The sequence below is a fragment of the Hippopotamus amphibius genome, chromosome 4 (assembly GCF_030028045.1).
Source record: "Hippopotamus amphibius kiboko isolate mHipAmp2 chromosome 4, mHipAmp2.hap2, whole genome shotgun sequence".
Classification (NCBI taxonomy): domain Eukaryota; kingdom Metazoa; phylum Chordata; class Mammalia; order Artiodactyla; family Hippopotamidae; genus Hippopotamus; species Hippopotamus amphibius.
In genome coordinates this window covers 104151792-104174024 of record NC_080189.1, presented here as the reverse complement: position 1 = coordinate 104174024, position 22233 = coordinate 104151792, and the positions used below count along the sequence as shown (strand labels likewise).

General features: G+C 50.1%; 1 protein-coding gene across 3 annotated transcripts in view; it reads right to left on the bottom strand.

Moving 5' to 3' along the window:
* The window catches only part of COBL (cordon-bleu WH2 repeat protein), a 280931-nt gene extending 259142 nt beyond the window's left edge, over positions 1-21789 (bottom strand). For all 3 annotated transcript variants that reach the window (XM_057733147.1, XM_057733148.1, XM_057733149.1), the window contains exon 1: positions 21574-21789. In XM_057733147.1, coding sequence (XP_057589130.1) covers positions 21574-21614 — 41 coding nt within the window. In that variant the 5' untranslated portion in view covers positions 21615-21789. The remainder of the gene's footprint in view (positions 1-21573) is intronic.
* Between the last annotated feature and the right edge of the window lie 444 nt (positions 21790-22233).

Below are 22233 nucleotides of genomic sequence, written 5' to 3'. Positions count from 1 at the left end.
TTACAGACAAGTAATTCCGCAGGAAAACAACTTGATAAATGACCTCACAAGGATTTTTACAGAGCCTTCTGTTTCACGGGGGATGCCTGCGAAGGCTTTACAACCATTTCCACGTTGCCACGTTGCTGATGACTCACAGCTAGTGGCCAAGTACAGAAGGAGTGCTTGCCTGCAAGCAGGGCTGGACTGGCTTTTTCCAAGGCAACTTGGTTAAACCATGCAAAGTGTATTAAAATGTACACAGAAAGGCCTCTGAAGAGGAAATTCTCTAACAGAGAACAATTGTGCCCTATGTATGTGGTTCTTTCAGACTAAACAAAACTTTAGCCCCTTGAGAGCTTGAAACAATGTCTTTTTCACACAATTCACTTAAGGACTCAATGGGAAGATGCACAATGGGATGGAGGAAGGGATGGATAATCTTTATGCAGGACTGGATGCCGCGCTCCTCCTGGGAGCACCTACTGACTCAGCCAGGAGCCTGGCTGCCTGGGACAGATAGAGTTGGCAGTTAAGAAAGTCCCATATTCCAAAGACCTTCTGCAAATCCCTTGCCTAGACACTGCGGTGAGACAGGAAAGATGTCAATCAATGGGGACTGCAGATTTCAGATTTTTGCTTATGTTCTCCTGTCTGTCTCTCTTTCCTCCTTAGGTCACAAGTTTCCAACTGGCTGCAGGAGGAATAACCCCCCTTCCCATGGGCCCAGGTTCTGGGGGGAATGGTCAGCAGCGTGCGTGGAGCCTCTCAGACCCAGCTGGAGGGTTGCAAGGAGGACCAGTACGTGGGCCTGGGCCCTGGTGATGGTGGGGTGATGGTGTAGGGACAGCAGGAGGCTGGCAGTCCTGCTCCAAGAATGACAGAGTGTGTCCACAGTTGAAAGTGCTCAGGGAGGGGACCCTGCACTGCCTCCCGGTCACAGGCCTGGGGTCTGTAACCCTAAGCAGGTGGGTCAACCTCCCTGGGATTCAGTGTCCTCATCCCTGAAACGATGACAATAAGGGTACCTACGTAACGGGTCTACTGAAGGGGCTAAGGGACACTGTGCACAGAAAGCCCACAGGTGCCCCCACACCACATCCACAGACCAGAGCTGCCCATACCCTGTATGGCCAGGTTTGGCCAGGCCACTTCTGTGATGCAACATCAAACTGCTATGAGAGCTTCTGGACGCCATCTCGGCTGCACACTCATCGCACTGCAGGCAGGTCCAGGCACCATACTCCGAGCAGCACTAGCCCCAGGCCCGCTGCCAACACAGGCTATGTACCTCCCACCTCCAAACCCCGGTTCACTGGCCTTGCTTCTTTCTTACTTTATTATCACAGGTGTGCATGTCTGCCTTTGAGTCAGACTCAAAATTGTGGACACTGATGCACAGATGGCTGACACCCCGGCCAGGGTCCCAAGACCTGGTCCTGATGCTGAGTGAGACACAGCAGGACGTGCTCCATGGGCCTGGGCCTGCATCCCCGCATCCTGTTACCAGCACCGTGTGACACGGTGTGCAGGCTGCAGCCACTGCCTCAAGGATGAAGTGGGTGCGCACCTTCTCCTGGGAGGCCTGGAAGTGAAGTGATAAACCCACAGCACAGCCCCCGGAGGCCCCGGGGCCAGCCCACCCCTGGACAAGGAAGACTCTGTTTCTCCCGCAGCACCTGCTTCTTCTCAGGGGCCTGACTTCACCCCCGTGGCTCAAACCTCCTAGAGAACCGCCCCACATCTTCCCCTTAGACCTAGAACTTTCTTCAGGACCCACAGCGACCTTTCCGCAGATATCTGAACTGTGCACTGTGGGGTGAAGAGCTGTGCCAAGTCCTGCACCCTTGGTTCAGATCCGGGTCACCCATGGCACCCCAGCTGTCCCCAGGTCACCCACGCCCCCCAGATGACCCTGGTTAACCACACCCCCCAGCTGACCCCGGGTTACGGATGTCACCTAGCTGGTCACACTCCTTAACCTCTCTGTGTCCCACCTTCCTCATGAAAACTGGGAAAAAGAGTTGTTGTAAGGATGAAATGGGGTGGCACACAGCAGTGCTTTAAATGGTGCCTGGTAAGCACCTCACCACCTGTGTCCTCCCCACGCTGCTCTCACTCTCTCCATGGGGACCCCTACCCCTTTCCTGCCCTGACAGCACTGTCTGGAGGACAGAGGTCACCCTCTAGCGTCACCCACAGGCAACATTAGCATCCGAGTGAGTGAGGAAGGGAGAGAGTTTCTTCCCAGCCCCCGCCCCCTCTGCCCAGCTCCCGCACCCTAGTTCTCGGGGTTCGGAGCCTCACCACCACAAGCTCGGGGCGCTCAGAGTTGTGCCTTCCTTTTCACTCACATGACTGGAGGCGAGGTCAAGCCTGGTCCCTCTGCCAGGGCCATGGTCCCCCTGGCTGTCCCAGCCAGTTCCCAGAAGCTCCCCTTTCCTCTCTGGCTTCTCTCCCATCCTGTCTTGGTCGAATTGTCTAAGAACAAGCTCTGTCCGTGGGGATGGAGCTCTTCCCCTCAAAACCCTCTGACTAATCCCCAGTTTTTCAAGATAAAGTCCAGCCCCCCAGGCTGGTCCAAGCCCGAGACTGAGACATTTCAACCCACCATCCTCAATGTCCCCCTCCATCCTCCTGGGTGTGTCTGTGTGCCGGTCAGCCCCACAGGGCTGGGAATGGGCCCCTCACTCACTGTTGGTGGCCCCTTCCCCGGTGCTCAGCCCCACCACTCCACCCAGACACACTTGATCCACTTTTCCACCCAGCTCCAAATCTGACGAGCTTTACTCCATCTCCTGGGGTAAAGGGGGGCTTTACCCCCTTCAAAGAGGGACCCTCCTGCAGTCAGGGCTGCAAGACCTTCCTTTATAGTGGTTTTAGCTGCTCTCCAATGTCTTGGCTTCACCTGGTCCCCTCTGAGTCCTCACTACTGTGTTCACAGATGTTTATGAAACAATCGTGCACAGTTTGCTACTTAGAAAAGCCAAGATCTGGGCTCGCCCCCAGCATAATAAACAAACAGGGGTCCTATAAATATAGCAAGGATGCCATGATTTCCATCCATCAACTTGGATGAGAAATTCTACTCTGAGACGTTCTACTGTTAACATAAAATGAGAAGACCGTCCCTTTTTTTTCCTAAAGAGCCCCAATTCTGGTGATAACCAGGCTTTCAACAGTAGGAACTTAACTGAGTGTGATGTGCTCCAAGGACAAAGAACAAGATAGACTCAAAGGGCCAATATTGCCGGAACAAAGAGCTACAGGACTCCTATCACTCTGTACTATGCAACAATTGCAATGGCCCCAACTTTCCCAAGCAGCATGCCATGTCCCTTGCCCATCCCATATATGGAAAGACATTTGTCCCATTTTTCTCCCGCTCAGCACACTAAAAGTATACATCCTCTGCTCACTTAGCAGATAACTGCAGGTTCCCTGGCTATAAAAACAGGCAAGCAACCCATGTTCAGGGTTGGCATTCCCTGGCTACCAGGAAGTCGGCCCGTTGTTCTAAACAGCGACCTTCTCTCTAATAAACTCTATCTTCCCTGCATTCTGCCTTGTGTCTGGAAATTCTTTTCCAACCCATGCCTGGACCACGACATTTGGTGGACAGTACAGGGAACTTCTCCTGGGGGAGATCTCCTCCCCCACTTCCTCTCCTCAATCCTTGGGACCCTCTGTGAACAAGCAGGTGGTTGTGGAAGCAACAGGGGAGCTCTGGCTGGGGCCACACCCCGGGGGGTTCCAAAGGCCCCACAGTTCCTTTCGCCCCAGTAACTGCCGCCCGGAAAGGGTGAGGGTCCTTCTGTCTTCCTTCTGACTGAGGACGAGGCCAAAATATTGTGCGGGCATAGGTAAGGCATTTAAAAGCCACTAGGGCGCCTGCGGCTTGAAGACTCCCGTGAGAGGATAAGGGGGTCACGGACAGACCCGGCTGTTAGAGCGTCTGCCCCCAGCAAGACAGCTTCCGTGCACCGTGAGGCACACAGTGGTGGAAGCAAAATGTAACGCCCATGGTCCCTCGGCCACCGCCTCCTCGGTAGGGTTAGAAGGTGGGATCCTCAGTCCTCTTCCCCTATTATCTCTGCTTCCTCTCCTCCAGCTCGGAGAGACTCCAAAGAATCTCGCCACCTCTAGACCACCCTGGAAACGTCTTCCTGTCCCTGAGGATCTTCTAACGGTGAGTCAATGCCCGGCTAACCGCCGGGAACTCCCCTCTCTGTTCTCACTGGTGCCTCAGCCGCGCGGAGACATCACTGAGGCAAAGGGGGACGCCTTTTTGCCCGTCAGTGATTCTCAACACCCCTCCCCCATTCTACAGCATCAGGGCTAAGAATGGGGTCAAACATGTCTATCCCCTTAGACTCACATCTTGGTTGCATTCTCAGGAAATGGAAGAAGTTTGACCCAGACAGTCTCAAAAAGAAGAGGCTCATTTTCCTTTGTAACAAGGCTTGGCCCCAATACAAACTGGCAGACCAAGAACAATGGCCTCTTAACGGGACACTAAATTATCACACAAGCCTCCAACAATCTCTATTGTCGGAAACTAGGAAAAGATTCCGAGGTTCCACACATCCAGGCCTTCGTGGCCCTCCGTCAGAATCGGAGCCTGAGGGGCTCCCGGTGCGCGTGTCTCTCCACCGCCGCTCTGTTGCCTGGTCCTCCCCCTTCTCCTTCCCCAGCAGCTCCACTACCCTGCCCCTCTCCCACTCCAGCAGATATTTTAGATGACCCTTCCTGTCCCCAGTCACACTCACCTCCTCAACCTTCTGCTCCCCGACCCCCACCCCTATACCCAGATGCAAATCACCCCTCCCCTCCCCACACTCGGCCACGGACAGCCCAGCACTCCACATCAGGCTCCAATATGCTTCCCTTACGAGAGGTCACTAATGGAGACCTAGGTACTATCAGAGGTCATGCCCCCTTCCCCATGTCTGATCTCTCTCATATCCAGGGTAAACTAGGCTCTTTTAGCCAGGACCCTTCCACTTTTATCAGGGAATTTCAGGCCCTTACCATAGCCTTTGACCTAACCTGGCAAGACATTCACATAGTCCTAACCACCTGCTGTACACATGAAGAAAAGACCGGGATCTGGGCCTTGGCTCAGGCCTGGGCAGACGAGGCACACGCTCGAAATCCTAATGAAAACCAAACAGGGGCAGAAGCAGTCCCACGGGCAGACCCAGGGTGGAGATATCAAGCAAATGAAAATGGGCCAACAGGAGGGCTTCTCAGGAGCAATGACATGATTACCTGCCTACCAGAAGGTATGAAAAAGGCAATCATCAAACCTGTCAATTATAATAAACTCAGAGAAGTTACACAAGAACCCTCCGAGAATCCAGCCCTTCTTCAGGCCCGATTAGCAGAGGCTATGAAGAAATACACCAACCTAGACCCTGAGACCCCTGGAGGTCAGACTATACTTGCTGTTTACTTTATAAGCCAGGCATCTCCTGACATCAAGCAAAAACTACAGAAATTAGAACAAGGACCACAAATCCCATTCTCTGTCCTACTTGACATGGCTTTTAAGGTGTTTAACAACAGGGAGGAGGTTTCCAGGAATAGGTGAGAACTAAGAGAGGAAGAAAAACTAAAAAGACATGCTCAATATATGACCCTTGCCATTACTCAGTCCCTCCCACAACAGGGACCCCCAGGAATTCCTTCCTCCTCTCAGAGACGGTTATTAACTTGCTACCAGTGTGGACAACAGGGGCACACTGTCAGGAACTGCCGCACCCCACCACCCGACACCCCATGCACTTACTGTTGCCAAAAGGACCACTGGAGAAGGAGCTGTCCCTCCTGCCCTCAAGTGGGTAGGCCAACACCGGGTCCCGAAGTACCCAGCACTCGGGGTCCTTCGGGACCCAGGCCCCTGGGCCAAAGTCAAGGCCAATGGCCCCTGGCGGAGGTAACTGACTATCAAGCACAAAAACCAGATTGTGCTGTAGATCTGGGTCTCCTGGAGGCAGATGACTGAAGGTGCCTAGGGCTCCATCTACAGGGCCCTATGTTCCCTATAGGAACAGAGGAGCCCTGGGTACCCTGAATGTGGCAGGGGCTCCTATAGCCTTTCTTATTGACACAGGGGCTACTTATTCAGCCCTGACTTCCTTCTCTGGTCCCACTCGCCATTCCTCGATCCTCCAGGGATAGAAGCACAGCCCTCTTATGGCTGTTTCACACCTCCCTTACCTTGTTCTCTTGAAAATACCCTATTCACACACTCCTTTCTAGTCCTCCAGACCTGCCCTACACCTCTGTCAGGCCGAGGCCTTTTAACAAAACTTAAAGCTACTTTATCATTCACTCCAGTAAATATGGCCTTAACAACCACCACGAAGCCTACTCTAACCACATAACACCCCAATCAAGCATGGAACAGGAATCCGGGACCTATTAGAGGCCATAAAATCCCCCAAGGAAACCAAAAGGACCCATCAGACCTAACTAAAGGAAATAATATGGCAGATAGAGAGGCCAAAAGGACTGCCCCAAATGTCCTACAGGCCCCCTTGATCCCAAGTTTAGAGTCTTTGCCCCCACGGCACTCACCATCAGAACTTAAAGAGGGACAAAACCGTGGGTTCACTCTAACCCCTGAAGGGTGGCTACAAAGCCCAGACACCAAACTTCTTGCTTGGCGCTCCCCCTTAGCTGGGATGACTTTAGCTACCACCTATGAGGGCACAGAACATTCCCTTACCCATTTGAGGAAACCCTACTTCAACATCACTTTAGACATCTGCCTGGACCCTACAAACCACACCTATTTCCTCTGCGGATCTAATGCATATTTATGTCTTCCAGCCAACTGGACGGGGACTTGTACCCTTACATATATTATTCCTAATCTTACCCTTATGAATGACAGTATCCTGCTTCCCTCATACACTCAATCACATAGACGAAAACGAGAAGCCCTCACTATAATATCAATCCTAGGAATAGTCCCAGGGATGGGAACAGGTTCAGCTGGCCTCTTAAACTCTATTTTATTGCCTGACAGCTCTCTCTCGAGCTCACGGAACAGATTACTAACCTAGCCACTCAAATGAACACTCTACAAGAACAAATAAATTCTTTAGCAGGAATGGTTCTACAGAAGAGGAGAGCTTTAGCCTTACTAACAGCTAACCAAGGTGGGACGTGTGCTATGTTAAAGGAGGAATGCTGTTTTTTTGTCAACCAATCAGGCAAAATTCAAACTAATGTTCAGAAGATTATTAAAAGAGCTAGTGAGTTGTACACAAAAGGAGCCTCAGGGGGATTAACTGGTGGGGCTTCAAGACTGATATCTGGTCCTGATTAGCCCCCTTCATAGGGCCTATAGCAGCCTTCTTACTCCTACTGATCTTCGGACCATGTATCTTTTACCTCCTTGTTAAGTTTGTCTCTTCTAGGATACAACAAGTGAACCTCCAAATGGTAATGCAACAAGAATATCAGCCAGCCATGGCCTGGACAACACTTGAAGAAGCTGCCATCAGGTTCCACGAAGCCCCCACCCCTCCCTAGGTATATCCTGACAGAGAGCAGGTAACAGGAACCCAGGGCGCTACGATGCCCCCACTCAGCAGGAAGCAGCCAGAGAGATCGCCGCCCCGTTCCCTTACAAAAAGGGTTCCCGGACACCTGAGAGGGAGCGAGGCAGATAGACAGACATGAGCAGGGTACCCACTAGGGCCAAAGTATTGGCCCCTCAAATAAAGAGAGGGGGGAATGTGCTGTGCTCCAAGGACAAAGAACAAGATAGACTCAAAGGGCCAATATTGCCAGAACAAAGAGTTACAGGACTCCTATCACTCTGTACTATGCAACAACTGCAATGTCCCCAACTTTCCCAAGCAGCATGCCATGTCCCTTGCCCATTCCATATAAGGAAAGACATTTGCCCCATTTTTTCCCACTCAGCACACTAAAAGTAAACATTCTCTGCCTAGTCAGCAGATAGCTGCAGGTTCCCTGGCTAAAAAAACAGGCAAGCAACCCATGCTCAGGGTTGGCGTTCCCTGGCTACCAGGAAGTCAGCCCATTGCTCTAAACAGCGACCTTCTCTCTAATAAACCCTATCTTCCCTGCATTCTGCCTTGTGTCTGGAAATTCTTTTCCAATCCGTGCTCGGACCACGACATTGAGTTCATTTTCACTCCCTGGTCATAAACTGCTACTACTATTTTTACTACTATTTTAAATGAACACCTGACACAGGACCCAGAGCCCGGCTGTCAGAATGGGTCACAGACAGCTGAGGCCATCGTGGTGACTCATTTTCTGGCATGTGCCTAATCACTGGCTCAGTGTTCCCAATGCAATGCTGAAACTATGACAACAATACACCACTTAGAGGCTGCATTCTTCGAAATAAGCTATTGTTTCCACTGCTGTGATAAAACCCTGTACTTCACAAATGAGAGCATTTCAAGCTACAGTCATAAGTGGATGTTTTTCCAAGCCTGGTTACAAAGTTAACACAATGGACCAAAATTTCAGTTTAGGCTTTTACATTCACTTGCAGGGAGCAGAGATGAACAAACTTTTTATGCCCTTTTATAGAATCTGGAGACAGGGACGCAGCAGAATGTGGGCTGGAAAGCCTGTTATCCGAATCCAATAGGGAGGTCCAGGTGCACATCTGCTTTTGTGTACACAGCGAGGGCCCGGGGGTGGGGGGAGGTGGTGGGGGGCATCCCCCTCCCCCCGGCTGGAGGAGCAGCAGACACAGAGGCAGGTTCGATCTCCTGATTATCATTACTTTCCTGCAGCAAAAAGATAGAGTCAAGAGGGAGTTTGGCAAAGCAACAAATATTGTTGAACACCTGTTCATCTCAAGTTAATGAGCTTGGGGTGGGGGGACTGACTAAGCTCTTAGATGTTTCCTGTGATAAACACAGACAGACTTATCAAAATTTAGGTTCTGTTTATTGATCCGACTCTACCAGGGAATGTGTAAATCCTCTGGGTTCTTCCGTTTGAACCAGCAAAATGTCTTCCTTTCCCAACACTTTCCCCAGTGGATCTACAGACTTGCTAAATATTTTATCTAATTTCCAAACATACGTTTTCAGGAAATCATCCTACAGTGTTATTTCAAAGCAAGGAGTCTACAGAGCGGCTGATCAAACACACGTGAGCCATCGCTGACTGTGCTCCACACTGAACCTAGAGTATTTATTTTATATTCTCTTTAATGGGTAAAGGATATCATGCGATAATGTTGGACACAGCACAGGTCTGGAGCAAAGACCTCTTCCAAAATCCTTCACTAGCCCAACGGTCAAGAGACCCTGATCCAATCACAGGCTGCCACGCCATTCTCCATCTCAGTCAAGAAGGGACCAAGGATGACGGGGTGCCTGGGCCCAACTGGCACCAAGAGGGTGCACTTGAAGACCTTGTCGTCCCACCTGCCGTACTGTACATCTACACCCTCATCATGGAGGTGACCAGATAGCAGCAAACCACTCACTCCTCCCTGGAAATCCCCAGCCCTCCAACACCGGGACCTCCTGCAGAGCAAGGGGTGGCCACTACTGCATACTGACAGAAGAAAAGGGACACAAGTGAAACCAGGTGGAAAGCTTTTTCTCCCAATGATATGTCACTTCTGCATGTAGAAAATAAATGAAAACACGTTTCAATGGCAATGCTTATTTAGCATCATAAAAACACTCCCTACCTAGTCTACAAATAATAAATGATGGAGAGGATGTGGAGAAAAGGGAGCCCTCCTACCCTGTTGGTGGGAATGTAAACTGGTACAGCCACTATGGAGAACAGTATGGAGGTTCTTCAAAAAACTAAAAACAGAGCTACCATATGATCCAGCAATCCCACTCTTGGGCATATACCCAGAGAAAACTGTAATTCAAAAAGATACATGACCCCAGTGTTCATAGCAGCACTATTTGCCATAGACAAGATGCGGAAACAACCTAAACGTCCATCAACAGATGAATGGATAAAGAAGACGTGGTACATATATACAATGGAATATTACTCAGCCATAAAAAAGAATGAAATCACGTCATTTGCAGCAACATGGATGGACCTAGAGATTATCACATTAAGTGAAGTAAGTCAGACAAAGACAAATGTCATGTGATATTGCTTATATGTCGAATCTAAAAAAAAAAAAAGATACAAATGAACTTATTTCAAAACAGAGAGAGACCCACAGACAGAAAACAAACCTCTGGTTACCAAAGCCGAAGCAGAGGGGGAGGGATAAATTAGGAATATGGGATTAACATGTGCACACTATTATGTATAAAATACAGAAACAACAAGGACCTACTATATAGCACAGGGAAATCTACTCAATATTTTGTAATAACCTCTAAGGAAAAACAATCTGAAAAAATATATATATATACGTGTATAATTGAGTCACTTTGCTGTACACCTGAAACTAACACAACACTGTCAATCAACAAGACTTCAATTAAAAAAAAAAACACTCCCCACCTACTTAACAACGTTAAGAAAGTGAAGTGTGCACCCCTCCTGCACACGAGTGTATTATTAAAACCAGCCCTGTTTGAAAGCAAGTCGTCCATTACTTTCCATTAACCTCAGCCGTTAATGTCTAAATGCAGACATAAGAATACGCATCATGTTAAACTCAGAAAATGAGAAGTAAACACAAAGAAAACATTCCAAACATACAATTTCCCCTTGGGGTTGCCATTTAGATGTCTTGTCTAGAAAGCAATGTTTTCCACAGACCAACAGTGAAAATAGAGAAAAGGCATAATCTTCCAACTTTGCACGTGTAATTTACCAATTATCACTGACAGATGGAGAGGATTCCACACAGGTTGAGCCAAGCTTCATAAAGAGGGATAAACTATTTTTGTGAGCATGACGACAAACAAGCTTAAAAAGAAGAAGAAAACAGACTGAAGAATGATGGGCTGACACAGACCCCAGGGAGCTAAGAGCACTTGTACAGGGACCTTCAGGACACTAAGGCGCCCTCAGGTGGGCGCTCAGTCAGCTCTACCTGATGACGCTGGGCTCTTTTCCACCTACAGGGTCCCTTGGCATCAGCTGCAGGACAGACCAGCATCAGCACAACCCTGAGGGCCCCTGGGTTGTCCTGCCTCCTTGCACCTGTGTGCTGGGGGGCCAGAAATGGGGGACATTAACCCCAGAAGCCCCCACCCCTGACGCCAAACCACCCACAGTGGGGGGGGGGGGGGACACAGGGGCAGTGAAGGCCACCCCGCTCACTGTGACACTCACAGCATTACCCACGGTCCGGCCAAGGCCACCCACAAGAAACCACACCCCCAGCCCTGTGAGTCTGGGTCTGCAGTCTGCATAGCTTCTACTTTGAGGGCAGCCCATCTGAGGGGCAGAGGAGAGCCCTGTGCTTTCCTTAAATGTACAGGCACGAGACTCAGTGCAGTAGCCCAGATGAGGGGAGGCTCTGACATGTCTGTTAGCTCCTAAGCCAGGATCATGCAGGATGTCTTGCTGGGGGAGATGGCTGCATTCGAAGCATCACATTAACTCCCAAACACAAGGTCTGTACTCGGTAAGAGCTGGGATCCCACCCCACTCACCTCTCCCAAAACAACACCCCACCCCCACCAGGCGACTCAGGGTTGCACATCCAGAGATGCAGCAACACCGTTACCATCAAGTGGGTAACTTCGCGGGGCTCCCACACGAGCAAGAAGCCGCTCGGATGCCGACAAGGGAACTGTTTCTTCAGAAAAATGTCCTTGAGAAACACAGGTGGTTCGGTAACAGCCCAGGACAACACCTGCAGAAACCAGATGGTGGTTTTAACCAACGGGACTTTGGAAACCATGTCCCAGGCCTCTACTCCGTGTGGCAGTTGACCTCAGGGTGAGGAGCAGGACACCGACCTGGAGTCTTCGATCGTGTGACAATCCCACCCATAAGCTGCAGAGAGAATTACTGCCACCAACTTTGGAGGGCCAATGGGGGTCCAACCTCCCAGGGCAGGGCCTGTGATGCCTGTCCCATCGGCTGGAAAACATCTGTATCACAGATGACTAAGATGCTGAAATGAGGCAGGTCCTCACAAAAAAGCATTTCTGTTTCCTCTTTTGAGAAAAATGTCCAACCCCAAAGGCAGCATTCCAAAAATGTGAAACACGATGGTCAGTGAAAAAAGAATTGATGGATAACAAGGAAACACGTTACATTGAAATCTTTTTCAATATAAATGCATCTTGTTCCCAAACTAGTTTTCATTACTTTTCTGAATGCGGTAAAATCCCCACCCTCAACCTCATTCAGGACACACTCTTCACCTGTGGATCATTGTACGGAACCCAGGCAAAGACATCCGAGAAGTGGCGGGGGGTGTGGGGAGTGATGTAGCGTGGGTAGGGCATGAAAGACACTCAGCTTCATGACATCCAGAAACACTTTTTAAAGAATCTTTTATTTTTATTGAAGTATAGTTGATTTTCAATGTCATGTTAATTTGTGCTGTACAGCAAAGCGACTCCGTTATACACATATACACACATATATACACACACACACACACACACACATTCTTCTTTATATTCTTTTCCATTATGGTTTATCACAGGGTATTGAATATAGTCCCCTGTGCTACACAATAAGACCTTGTTGTTTATCCATTCTATATATAATAGTTTGTATCTGCTAATCCCAACCTCCCAGTCATTCCCTCTCCCACCCCCACCCCCTTGGCAGCTACCACGTTTTAAATGTGCTGACAGGTCTGCAGACCACTCCTCCTGTGTGTGAGGCTCTCCAGACACTGTCAACCACTGGGATGTAAGAAGGGGTTTAGACACAGCATCCAAGGGAGAAAGATTTTGATTCTACCCCAACCCGATTCCACTTGATAATTACAGGCAGCAAGACAGACGGGCAGGCGGGCAGATGGGCAGACGGGTGGGGAATCTTGGCAGGGAGCTACTCTCAGTGGCAAATGTCTAGATTCTGGCCATAGTGAATCAGTCTCTTTCCAACCTAATGTTTTGTTTACCGAACATTAGTGGATTCCGCTCTTAATTAATAGGGATCCAGCCAACACAACTATATTTAAGTCTCAAGAATTAGCCCCGGGAACACAAGCCTACACTTTTGCAGTGTTATCCCTCCCACCCGAGCTATTTTTAAATTCAGCTCCCTAAACATCAGGTTTGCAGAAACTGCCAGAATCTGATTTGGGAGTCTGCTTCTTTGCCAGGGCTGGGAGTGAGCTTAAACATCACGTCACCCCCACCTGCGTGAGCCTGTGTGCACACGCACACACACACACTCGTGTTCACAGCCCATTTTCCCATCTCCTAACTCAGTTTGCTACCTAAGCATTTAACCGTTCAAGCCATTTCCTCGTAACTGTAGGGTCAGCACATCTGGTCCAATCTCCAAGCTGATGGCCGTGTGGATCACAGATGCTGAGACACACGCTTTGCAGGGGCTCCTCATCCTTTCGGCCATCCCTCTACCCAACCCGCCCAACTCCCCAGGGGGGATCCCTGATTCTCCTGCTGCAGCCACCCTGGGGGTCCAGCCTCGGAAATCCTCCTCTTTTCAGGCTAGTATCCATTCTGAATAAGCCAAAATGGGCAGGGCACCCATGACAGGAACAGAGACATTGTAAAAAGAAAACTGTTGGCACCCCGATGTGTTCCACATGAAGCCGTGGGGTCAGGGCCAGGCTGGTGCACGAGTCTCTCCTGGATGGCCTGGGGGAGGTATCACTGCTGCCCAGAGAGGCCAGCTGCCCAGTGGGTGCTGTCACATACCCACAGCCACCCTGTGGAGGGAGCCCTGCACCACAGCTGTGAGGGATGCTGAGAGGAAACCAAGGTTGTGTTTCCAGCAGAGGCTGAGGCGCTGCCAGGGGCCCCCATTCAGAAGAAACCCAGGGGTCCCCCAGGATCCTAGAGGAAGAGGAGGAGCAGGGCCACACACCTTGTCTCCCCACTTTCAGCACAGCTCCTCCCAGTCCTCACAGAGAGTCAGAGACTCGAGCACATCAGCAAAGATGCCAGGAAGCTCCCTGGTCCTGTCCCCTCTTCCTCCAAGACCGTAAAGGACCAGGTGATGAGGACACGGCCAGCAGTGAAGATGGAGGAAAGGGAAGCCCTCGGACACTGCTGGTGGGGATGCTACATGGTGTGGGCACTGGGGAAAGCAGGATGGTGATTCTGAAAAAAACCCCACAGAACGGCCTACAGTCCAGCAATCCCATACCCTGGAGGACACAGGAGAGGAGTCAAAGCAGAGACGGGAATCTGCACTCTAATGCCCAAAAGAGCATCATCCACAGCAGCCAATGGTGGAGGCAAAAGTGTCCACAGACAGATGAACAGACAAACCACACGCAGTGAATACACATTCAGCCTTACAAAGGAAGGACATTCCAACATCTGCTATGACATGGATGAACCTTGAGGACATTCTGCCAGGTGACATCAGCCAGCTACAGAAAGCCAAATACTGTATGAGTCCACCTACATGAGGTCCCTAGAGGAGTCAGATCCACAGAGACAGACAGTAGGATGGTGGGTGCCAGGAGCTGGGGGGAGGAGGATGTGGAGTGAGTGTTTAATGGATACAGAGTTTCAGTTCAGGCAGAAAAAAATTCTGGAGGTGGTGGTGACGGCTGCACAACAATGTGAATGGACTTAGTGCCACTGAGCTGTACAAATGGTAAAGGCTGTGTCATGTAAATTTTACAACAATAAAAACAAAGATTGGGTCAACAGACACAAGCAAAGGGACGTGTGCAACTCGAGGGTCAGACCCTAAAAGCAAAAGGCATGAGCCCTTTCTTCCCCCCACCCCAGGCTGGTCTGGAGCAGATGGAGTCCACACACGGGCCATGGCAGAGCCACCAGCCAGGAAGAAGCAGGTGCCCTGTGACCTGGCACCTTGTCTTAACTGTTCGGGCTGCTTTTAGAAAATAGCACAGATGGGGTGGCTTATAAACAACAGTCATGTATTGCTCGCAGTTCTGGAGGCTGGAGGCCAAGGTCAAGATGCCAGCGTGGTCCAGGGGGGCCCTCTTCCAGGTCACAGACTTCTCACTGTATCTCCATGCCACGGGAGGGCTAAGGGAACTCTCTTTACAAGGGCACTAATGCCAATTGTAAGGGCCCCACCCAGAAGCCCACCACCTATACCACCACCTTGGAGGTTAGCAATTGAACATGTTAATTTGGGAGGGACACAGACATTCAGACCACAGCACACCTCAATGCCAGGACTGCAGACTTTCAGGTGAGGGAGAGACAAAAATGGTCTCCTCTATCAGCCACCATCACTTTGGTTTGTCTAATACTGTCACTCTGGTTCCTCAAAATCAGACGTCCAACACATCCCAAATCTTCAAAGAACAAGACGGTACAGCTAGCAAGCCCAGTCAGAGCAGGTTGGACTGAACAGTCTAGTGACATCGGATCTTTCTGTGGTCCTAGCGTCTGGCAAAAAACAAGATGGAGCAACTAGTTTTTAAGATGTCAATTTTTGTAAAAAGGAGGGATCTAGAATTCTGGGGACACTTCTGATCCTATGATTTCAGATCTCATGTGAATCTTGAGAGCTCATCTTATCCAACACCCTCCACCAATGAAGGGGAAGCAGGGCTCACTTACTGAATTCCAGCTGTGTATCATGTCCTATGCCACAAAGTTATGACACAATTTATCACCAGGTAGCACCCCTGCCCCCCAGGACCTCAGAAGTCAGAGGGTCAGAAACAAGTAAATGGAAAAGCCTAATCCCACAGTAGGGTTTCCAACAGGGGAATCAGCATGGCCACAGGAGGCGAAAGTCAGGGCTCATTGTCCGAGACCAGAGGAGCGGTCTCCAAGGCCTTGGATAGAGTCCCCCAGCTGCAGCTGGGCAAAGAAGCAGGAACCAGCTGGAGAGGAGAAGAAAAGCCCACAGGCCATGGGGAGAGAGAAAGCCTGAGAAAGCAGGGCACACTCTGGTTTGGGAAGGACAAGGGGACAGTGACAAAGGAGAGACTGGAACTGCACACCCGCTAGGGCACCACTCGCCACCCCTCACTGTTGACATTTAAATGAATGAAAACTGAAGAGAGTGAAAAATTCAGCTCCACATTTCAAGCACTCAGTGGCTCCTGGACTGGACACAGAGCATCCTTATCCTCGCAGAGTTTTGTGGGATAATGCTGGGCTGGGAAGCAGGGAGGAGCCACACCAGGACCGGCCTGCAGGCTCAGCTCAGAAGTTTAATCCCGCACAACTGACACCTGGACTCAGGTCTTATTTCTTTTTTTTTTTAATAAACTTGTTTATTTTATTTAATTGGCTGCATTGAGTCTTTGTCGCTGTGTGCAGGCTTTCTCTAGTTGTGGCGAGTGGGGGCTACTCTTCGTTGTGGTGTGCAGTCTCCTTATTGCAGTGGCTTCTCTTGTTGCAGAGCTTGGGCTCTAGGCACGTGGGCTTCAGTAGTTGTGGCTCGTGGGCTCCAGAGCACAGGCTCAGTAGCTGTGGCGCAAGGGCTTAGTTGCTCTGTGGCATGTGGGATCTTCCTGGACCAAGGATCCAACCTGTGTCCCCTGCATTGGCGGGTGGATTCTTAACCACTGGGCCACTGGGAAAGTCCAGAATTTATTCTAATTGAACTTAACCTGTAGAAGACACAGTCCTGGCAAGCAACAGCTCAGCACTTAATTAGGGGACCAATGGAAGCGTGTGAAAACCCTCAAGGGTGCAGTGTGTCCCCAGCTGGGGAAGCAAGCGTCCTCATTTCTGAAGCGGGGGACCATCCCTGAAATGGGCGGGAGGAAACGTAGATGCTGCTGGAGACCCACCAGAGTACGTGGCTAAATCTACTTTAGAATAAATACCATTACGTCCTGAAAACAATTACCATCATTAGCTGTGTATAAAAGCAATGAAACCATATAAAGTAGTGATATAAGCGAGAAAAAAGTTGAATACGACGACTGGAAGAGAGGTGAAGAATAAAGAACTACGGAAACATGAAGGAAAAGTGATAAAGACACTGCCATCAGCTCAGGGACTGAAAGCCAGTGAATGGTCCTGAGCAGTGAGCACTCCAGTGACAAGGTGAGAGGAAGGAAGCGAAGGTATAAAATTGAGCGGGGATTTAAAATTCACTTAAAAGAAAATCATAAAAGAGTACAAAGGCACATTATCAATATGTTAATAATAAGAATCAATATTAAATAGCTTAAGTTGAGAAAAAGTACAAAGATGAAGACACACAAAAGCCTTCAGTGGACCATGCAGTATCAAGTCTATGTTCTGTTACACTATAAAGTAACTGAAAAATGTGCAACTAAAATTACCCAGTGCATGCAATCCACAGACCCCAAGACAGGGGAAAGAATAAAGGAAACACACGTAATAAATACGCTACCTCTCCACTCGATGTTTTTACTTAGTTCAGGTCCAAATCACAACCAGGTGTTGCTATGTTTCAAACGTGCACATCCTCAGCATAAACACTACCTTGGCGTCAAATATCTCTGCTCACTTTTTAAAACTTATGATCAATTACACGTTTAAATTTAACGATACATTTAATACCAAAGTACAAAAAGCCTAGAAACCTAGCCTGCTCACTGGTGTGCAGACAGCCTGTAATCACTGTTTTCATAATACATACGGCAGCACTCACGGATGTTCACAAATTATTACTTCACTTCCCAGGTCCCAAATTAAAGAGGCCACTTGACCCAGACCTGCGTGCACGTGGGGGGTGTCACTTGCCTGGACCTACCCAATAATAATCCACTCTGCCGGCACCTTGGGAAAGCCAGCCAGGGAGGGACAGGGCGGGGGCTTCAGGCTGTTGTGCCCAGAGGCAGCGGAACCCAGCATGGTACAAACGTCTTTACACCAAATTTAATCCTATATTAGCTTCGTCTTCATTACCCAACCACTGAGAAATATGTACTGTGCTTTAAGATTACTTCCTATTGTAACCGGGAAATGTCTCACTCCTCTAATGTATTAAAAAATATTAAGGAAAACTATAATTACAAAAGAATAAAACTCCTAGCCTCCTTTCCACTTCATATCAAACAATACCTAGCTCTGACATTCTTAAATGAACTGCCAATATATAGAAGAGCACAGAAGTAATCTCTTAAAACTACAGCTCAGATTAAATGGGAAAAGTTTAACGTAGCCAATAATTAGACACGCTGTCATTTTTAAGGATGTAAACACATTTTCTAACACGTTAGCCCAAAGCCTAGAAACCTTTAAAACAAAAAAAGGCCTAGAGGCCTTAAACTTGTTATTATGGATTACAGCTGTTAATATTTTATTTTCTCTGTATGCTCGTGAGAGGCGAGGTAGAAAGTGCCGAGGTGGCCGCCCAAGTGCACTGTCGGGAGTAGCAGGCCTCCCATACTTAACACTACGTTGGGTGTTGACAGGACTCAAGCAGCTCAAGTTACCCACTTCCATTAATATTTTAAAAATTATTTCTTGTTCTAATAACTTGATCAAATAAAGACAAATTTATGCAAAGAAAGGAATACCGGCAAGGTCTCCATGAAGCACACGTTTTGATGAAACTGACGAGCAAACTCCCACTGATTTTTACATAAGCACGCTGCCAGAATGCAGCGGATAGTCAAAGGCACCAGCTGTTTAGATATTTCATGTCACTGGAGCCTATTTTATTCTACAGAAATCTGTATTTCTGCCACAGAAAAAAGTTAATCAGTATCCTACCAAACTCACCAACATTGTGTTTCTTAGTCCTAGAGGATCCAGTGGGAAATTAATCGTGTGTCCATCACCAACTACTGGGCTGGATCCCACAAATATTCACAAACAGATAACTAAAAGTGAGCCAATAAAGTTGGTCTTAAATGGACTCAAAGACATTTTAAAACCTCACCCAAAGGTAATTTACCTTTACTTGCATTCCAGAATATTCCATCAATTATATATACCTCAACTGAGCTCTGAAATTCCTGAAAAGTCACATCAAGTCTGATTTGTTAGTTTTTACATATTTCTTCTTTCCTTAAAAGAATACTTTTCCCACCCAGGTAGCCCTAAATTATGATTTTAATGAAATTACTAGTAAAAACCTGCAATCTCATTCCAACTAAAATGTATACTGCGTTCTCAACAAAGATCACTAATAACTATGTATTAATAATTTAGGCAGACATACAATCAGTAAGTTTACATTCACTGGATCCTCTGGAACTTCAGTAATCCTCCAGAAGGGCTGTCGTACACCTTATTTTATACCGTGACATCTCCTTAATTCACCGTCCCCCATCTAGCCCATTTCTACGTAACACAAGAAAAAGTGCCCGTTTCAGTGAATGACGACAAATTCATCACATCAGTTGTCTGCTATCATGGGGAAAAGTGATAGCTTACTGAAAGTGGGATTGGATAACCAGTCATGGCCGTATGAGAGAGAAAACAAATTCCTAGGAACACGTGGCAAGCACTGCCTTATTCTCAAGCAACATAGAACAGGTCAGAGAAGAGGAGACTGTAATTTCGGTGAAGAACCAACAGAAGCTGACTACCACCAGTTATGTACCAAAGCCAGAAAATTTCACATCTATATCTTTCCTTTCTGGTAGACAACCAACACACCTAAATCATATAAAACATTCAAAAAACCCAAGACCACTTCTTTGCTCTGATTTTAAACACACTGATATTTTCTTGACCTCTCTTCACCAAAAGGTACTAAAACAAATGACAAATGATACAAAAATTGGGAATAATAGATTTAAAACACTATGTCTACATTTCTCGGACAAAGATGTTCAAGCAAGCAGATCGGAGGCTCTGGATGTGAGTGCATCAATGATAACAATCTCGGTCTTGTTACCATATCCACAGCAAAAGTCCTTAGTCTCCCTGGGGGACTCGGAGGTCAAGGCCAACCAGAGCTCTGCAAAGCACTGTGAACCAGACCTGGGGTGACTGCCTTATTGCTCACACAGTACCACGCTGGAAAAAGGCGCTCAGTCCTAGGACTCCCTGTTTCACTCCTACAATCAGATTGCTTTAAAGGATTTTACAAATACTTTTTGGATACAGTTTTGCTGACCTCTTAAATGTTCTCTCCTTCAAATATATTTATAAGGTAGTTTTGCCAGAATGAGTCTGTCTCCTTAAATAGGCTTATTAAATAAGCTCTGAAGACAGCAGATTTAGAGGCAATTCTGTTGCACATTTCTCTATGTCATCTTGTAATGCCCACTACCATGAAAAAGGACTTCCCACATTTATTTTCTTTTGGCGAGATTTGTTTGTTCAAAGGGAATTATGTAACGACCACTAAGCGCACTGAAAGAAAAAAAAAGGACTTTTTAACATTCCTCAGCTTCAGGATTATTTGATTTGCTAACCTGGCTCACTTTTTCCTGGCATTAAAGGAAAAGTTTTTTAAAAAAAGGAAAAGAAAAAGCCAGTTTTTGAAAACCTGTTGCGCACTTGGGCAGCAGCGCGGCCTATGGGCACATGCGGGCAGGATGAGTCAGTGGGACACACTGCAAAGAAAAGAGATTAGTTGTCCCCAAAGCTGCCTCGTTGGAGACCAGTTGCCAGAGCGGAACGTGGGCCCCTTTGGTAAGCAGGTGCAGGGCCCACCCCAGGCACTCATTCCATTTACAGGACTCATCACACATTTGCTCCAGGCCAGCGAGAGTTCAGCTCGCAGGTCCTGGGTGCGCCCCGCGGAGACGCATGGCGGCCGCATGCAGAGCGCGCCATCCCGCAGCTCAGTGACCACCAGGCCCCTTGGGGTCGTGCACGGTTCAAACATCACCTCAGGATCCGCCTAAAGGGCGGGCTTGTTTTTCTTGTATTAGGGAAGCTACTCTTTCTGCGAACAAAATGTGAACATGACATGCAATCCGCACACGTGAGGAGTGGGGATGGAAAAGAGACCCCGCAAAGTATGGGCAGAGGCACAACGGCGCAGGCAGGGATGGGAGCCCCGACTTTAGTACGATGCTGGGGTCCGTCTCGGGCCCGGTCCACCTGCCTGAGCCCTGTGCAGGGGGGCCCCGAAAAGCCAGCCTGGGAGGGGCAGTAGCGGTCAGAAAAATCTCCAGGGCAGTGCCCTCTACACAGCCCTCCCCAGACCGCGGCACCCGGGCGTCTCCGGGGGCCCGAAACCTGTTCCCCTTCCTTTTGAGGGGAAGGAAGAGCGGACGGTGGGGCGCGGTTCCGTGCCTAGTGCCAGGTGACCAGACAGGAAAGCGGGCGGCCACCAAGGCAAGTCAGCCACAGGACTGGGGGCCGCGTCTCCGCCGCCTTCCCAACCCCCCAGGGAAGCCCTCGCGGGGGGTAGAGGAAGTCTCGGGGCTCGGTGGGGCTCTGCCCGAGGGGACGCCCAAAAGGGAGCGTGCACACAAACGCACCCACGCGAAAAGCGCCCGGGCCCCGGCCTGACACTGTAACCCGGGCAACGACCCCGGCGCACAAAGTACACAACCCCCGTCCCCCGCAGGGCGCGGGCCCGCGGGTCGGAGAGGGGCGCCCCCGCCCCGAGTGCGCGCCGTGCGGGCGCGGGCGTCCCAGCCGAGCGGAGCCCGGGGCCGCTTACCCGGTGGGGGGCTTGGCCGCCGAGGCGCGCGGCGCGTCCATGGAGCCGGCGGGCGTGGGGCGCGGGCGGCGCTCCGGCCCCGCGAGTCAGGCGCTCGCAGCCGCCGCCGCCGCCCTCATTCACTTTTTCCGCGCTGACCCATCGTCCTCCCTCGCGGGCCGGCGGAGGACAGCGGCGGGGCCCGGACGACGGAAGGGGCTGGAACCGACCCGGGCGGGCGGGGGCGCGGGCCGCGCGGGGAGGGGCCGGCGCGGGGCGGGGGCGCCGGGAGCAAGGTGCGCCGCGCCCCCGAGAGCGCCGCCCCCGCCGCCGCGCGCCTCCCGAGCGCCCGGGCCGGCCCGCGGCGCGCGTCCGGGGCAGGGACCGGGCGGCACCCGGGCCCGGGGGCGACACCCGGCCCGCCGCCGCGCCGCCGCCCGCTGCCCCGGGCCTCCGCTCCAGGGAGGGAGGGCGCCCCTCTCCGGGCGCGTGGGGGTCCCGGGAGCGCGCCGTGCCGCGCCGCGGTGGGGAGGAGCTGAGGAGGGGAAGCACCTGGCAGCCTCGGGGCTGGGCAAGGGCGAGGTGGGCCGACCCGCGGGAGGACTGAGGTCGGAGAAGGAGGAGCGAGTGAGCGGTGCCAGGCTCGCTGCCCTGGCACCCAGAACCTCCATCCCGGCTACA